Below are 4743 nucleotides of genomic sequence, written 5' to 3'. Positions count from 1 at the left end.
GCACGAACGTGTACATACGTTGAACTACGTAATAGTCACGTTCGCGAATAATTTTCCTACGATATAAAGAAAGCATTATTGACGCAAAACAAATTGCGAAAGTAATTTTACCTATAGCAGGTACTAAGGAAATTTGAAGAAACCTTATTATCGACTTATACATATGACTGAAGGGAAGATGTCGGTACGCCGGTAGGTGCGCGAGGATCGATGTAAATAGAATGTTGAAAAGAAGAATGGCACATGTGTGATGTGACGGAAATGTGATCGATATAAATAGTGTCGTTATAGCGCGGACTGCAATTATTTTGCACAAATTTTGCAATTTCCATTGAGTGGATGTGACGATGATGCCCGGAAAAACTCCGGTACAAGGTAAAGGTCTATGATCTTTCATTATCATCTCTGCCGGGATCAATGCTTAACAGACTTGATAATTCCGGTTGTTCTCTTCTTGTACAGAGAATCCTTTGGGCCTGTCTTGGCACGACAGCGCCTGGATTCCCGTCCTTAATCCGAGCAACATTATGGACTACTTCTCGGAAAGGAGCAATCCATTCTACGACAGAACTTGCAACAACGAGATAATTAAGATGCAGCGTCTGAGTCCCGATCAGTTGACGTAAGTCTCGTCGAGAGATTCGGCTGGCAAATTAATCGTTCAAACGTGATTATCGTTAGGCATATTTATCATGGCTATTTTCCAGCAATATGACCGGCTTGGAGTACATTCTGTTGCACGTACAAGAGCCGATCCTATACGTGATTAGAAAACAACACAGGCATTCGCCAACTTTAGCGTCGCCAGTTGCCGATTATTACATCATAGCCGGCGTTGTGTACCAAGCTCCAGATTTAGGATCCGTCGTGAGTTCCAGACTGGTGAGCGAGATAAAATGTACATTTGAAATTTTCAAGGTGCTAGGGTGCCATCGGAATATTTTCCGCATCTTCCTTAGCACGGTATATGTTAGACGGTGTCATTTTTAGATTGTTATATTATACTTAAAAGATGTATCTCGCGTAGTTGTCCACAGTTCACCACCTACAATCCGCCTTCGACGAAGCAAGTTCCTGCTCTCGATATCATCCGAGTAAGGGCTATTCCTGGGACTTCAAGAATGGCAAGGCCTTGGCCGCCAAGAAGGAAACGCCGGTGCGCGAGGAGCCTAGCTCATTGTTTCAACGGCAGAGAGTGGATATGTTACTCGCGGAGCTCACTCGTAAATTTCCCTTACCGGTGCCAAAGCCAGTGCACCAAGTGACGGAAGCTTGTACGTAGCTAGTGTAGCTTATATATTATTTTATTTTATTCTATTCTTTTATTTCTACGTTTAATATTATTTTAATACTATTTAGTATCATTGATTCTTTCTTTGTTATTTCAGCCGTAGAGATTAAGCAGGAAGTGAAGACCGAGAAGAAAGATATGAAACCACCACCCGAAAAGAAACCTAGATTGAATTAATAATAAGGTTAGATGTGAAATACACTTATATCAAATTTTTTCACTCGCAAACTCATAGAGAAGATAAGAGAAAGCGTGGCGATTCCACGTGGCAATTCCACATCTATATTTAACTAAATATTCTTTCAGTACAGATAATAAAATATTTGTGTGCGTATCTTTAAAATATACTTTATAAACATTATATATATTTTAAGCTATAATAATTAGAATTATTATTTTCGAAAAGGTCTCTCATGCTAATTTTTAACTGTAATTTTGTTAACAAGAATTTTAATAAATTCTGCATTACATTAAAAGCATTTATTTTGCAAATAACTTCAGTTACATGTGTAGCTTTAAAATATGATATTATGTTTGATCAATGAAAATTAGAACCAAAATTAAAACTTAAAAAAAAACTAGAAAATTTGCTCAATTTTTACAAATAATCGTTATATAATAGATACAATTTATGAACTCTTATGAATGATATTTTACGAGGTTTAAAAGCAAGGGAGATAAATGGGCACTTTTGGTTTATGTTAAAGCATGAACTTAAGATGATCCCTGACGATGTTCTGACATCAATTCGCGGTTTTTATTGATCAGAAGAACTGTGCGTTGTTTCTTAACTTCACCTTTTACAGTCTGAATAGATATTTCTGATGATTCTCGTATGATGTAATTAATTAAGCGGGAATTAAATTACAAATATATTTAAAATCAAATTAAATTCAGTTCAACTTTAAAAATGTATGCTTTTCATATCAATCGCATAGTCTATTATTTAATCTTACGAGTGCTTAATTTTAAGAGGAGAACTTATGAATATAAAGAAAACTAACTTTAACTTTATTTGCAGTACAAATATAAAGAAAACTAACTTTAACTGTAATTTAATTCCTGTCTGTAGAAAAATAGATTGGAATGAAGGTAAAAGACAAAACGTGAATAAAGGTAAAACGATCGCGCCGTTCAATTTGCATGCCGACTCGCTTGCATCTTCAGCTGCGTCCGCGGCGGATTCATTTCATATTATCTTAAAAAAAAAAATGAACCTTTTACATCGCACGGATCGTCGCGTATGTGCCGCGATACGTCGATATGCAATCGGAAATGATATGCGACGCGCGTACATGCGCCGGTTGTCGGTATCTGGAGCAGGACGAGCGGGACGACCGGACGGCGAGCCTCGCGGAGTTCTTGGCGAACTGTCAACACGCGAAATGCAAGGTGGTTCGTCTGGTCCGTCAGCAAATAAGTAAACTGCAGAATATGCAGGTACGGGTCCCCGCATTTCCCGTAATTGGACGCGATCGATCCTCCGACGCGTCCCCACGCGCCGCTAAAATCCATCCCCCGGATCGGTTTGGAGAACCGTCGCTCGCTCCGTTTTAAGATACACCCCCTACGGGCACGGAGACGGGCCGCGGGACGCGCGTTTACGTACATGCGCGCGTGTTGACTTTGCTCTTGCACGCGATAATTCGAAGCGTTTGTGCAATTTGCGACGCGACATTTGGAAAAGCGCAAGTGCACCGTAGGAAATTAAACGTATTTCCAGGCAAGTTAAATACAGATAAAAAAATATTAAATATGCTCACGCGGGCACAGAAATATCATTCTCGACGCGGGCAAAAAGAACGCGAGAGGGGGGGGGAGAAAGAGAACACGGTGTTTAAATTATTCTGCGCACTGAAAAAGTTATATATAAATACTCTATTAATTTTTATCAGCTATCATTTTTCTGCGAAAAGTAGACGAATTTAAAAAAAAAATTGAGATGGAAATTGAAATAGGATAGATTAATCTTGCAAGTAACCTTTTTTCCATCGTGTCTGACCTTTTCAACTCTTGTGCTACTAACGATTTTATATCTCGGTGTTTTATTTTAATTTACTACATATTTTTGATCGTCGCCTAGAAATATTATCTTTTATTGAGACGTTATAAAATCTCCTGTCGGTACGGAAAGCTACAAGACTTTCTTCTGGCAATTAGCCAGTCAGCAATTTTATACGAGAAATCCTTTTTGCCGTAGTACGAGCGTTTCCGAGAGGCGAGCGATGAGGCGCACGAGAAGATGGGTAACGAAGCTAAAATGCACGAAGCGCTCGACAATGAAGTCCAGGAAGTGTACGGCGAAGTATATGGGCCGTACGACGATCTGCGCGAGGTAGAAGGCGAAGGAGAGCAGGCGTTCAACGAATCGCACGACGAACCGTACGAGATGCAGGAAGCAGTTGCAGTCGCGAGGCAAACTGGAGCAACGAACGCAGTAGAGGTGGGAAAAGTGCTGATTCTTCTGGCTTTGATTATTCAAAGTTTCTCGCGATTAATCGGTTATTAATAAAGTATTAATAAAAATTAAAGTAGGTATACGAAAGATGCGATGTCGATTACGCGATACACAGAAATTTAACTTAAGAGATTACTAACGTAATCGAATTACTTGTCTCTAAAGGATGGGATAACCGGTTATGAGAATTATTAGGTATTGTTTGTCCCTTTTGGATAAAATTAATAGCTCGGCTCTTATGTTCCCCGGATGTTCTCTGACAAGCGCGCATGTCTAGAACGCAGCGACCGCATCCTTGCGTCGCGCGGCGTCTCCTGGGAGAGCGGTGGACCGCAAGTGGATGCTGCGGATCCTGGATCGCGTTCGTCATCGAGCGCATCTGATAATGGCGGCGGCTGCGGTCGGCGTGATAGTCTGGACCGCTCTGTTGTACGGTGTCTTCTTGGGCGCGACGGCCTGCGGAAGCGGTCGCACCTGCTTCCGTTCGTCTCTTAAATATACGCACGCTAAACGCGCGCTGTTTTAACCCTGTAACCCTTTAACTGTCCATCGATCGTCTCCGTAAACGGAGGTTAAAGTTAACCGAGGTTCAACCTGTCTCACTTCCGCGACTGCGAGAAGAGATGAAAGATGGTTGACCACCGGCTAGGTTTAATGAAGATTTGCAAGACTCGATTTTGTAGACACATCCTTTTTTTGCGAAATTATACGAAGAGTGTCCCGGTATATTTGTCTGTCGAGATGTCTTCAGTAAATCCAGATTTTTAACGCCGTCATTTCTAAGAGGCACGAGACAAAGTACCATTTTAATTGTACTTCATATGTATCTATATACATACATGCTTTTTGTTTCTATAAAATTTTGAATAAATATCTTTTTGAAATAAATACAATTCAAAATAATATTATCCGCGGTCGTTTCTTTTCTTAGAGAGATTAAATTATATAGCTATTATATGCGAAAATCTTTCTGCATACAATATTGAAAATAAAT

The 4743-nt window shown here is 40.1% G+C and overlaps 1 protein-coding gene across 2 annotated transcripts; it reads left to right on the top strand.

Annotated features, from left to right (window-relative positions):
* The first annotated feature begins 206 nt into the window (after positions 1–206).
* On the top strand, positions 207–4181 carry Med6 (mediator complex subunit 6). Of its 2 annotated transcripts, none has more exons than XM_077409214.1 (6): positions 207–375; positions 463–622; positions 708–882; positions 1028–1274; positions 1389–1475; positions 3492–4181. In XM_077409214.1, exons 1-5 carry the CDS (start codon positions 348–350, stop codon positions 1466–1468), a joined length of 690 nt encoding a protein of 229 aa, XP_077265340.1. In that variant the 5' UTR covers positions 207–347; the 3' UTR covers positions 1469–1475; positions 3492–4181. The 2 variants fall into 2 exon arrangements, with proteins under 2 accessions (XP_077265340.1, XP_077265339.1); XM_077409213.1 differs by having other exon boundaries at positions 207–381.
* The last annotated feature ends 562 nt before the right edge of the window (positions 4182–4743 follow it).

This window comes from Temnothorax americanus, unplaced genomic scaffold (genome assembly GCF_048541705.1).
Source record: "Temnothorax americanus isolate GAGA-0224 unplaced genomic scaffold, ASM4854170v1 Scaffold26, whole genome shotgun sequence".
NCBI lineage: Eukaryota > Metazoa > Arthropoda > Insecta > Hymenoptera > Formicidae > Temnothorax > Temnothorax americanus.
Note: the sequence above shows the minus strand (reverse complement) of the source record. Positions and strands in the feature narration are given on the sequence as shown.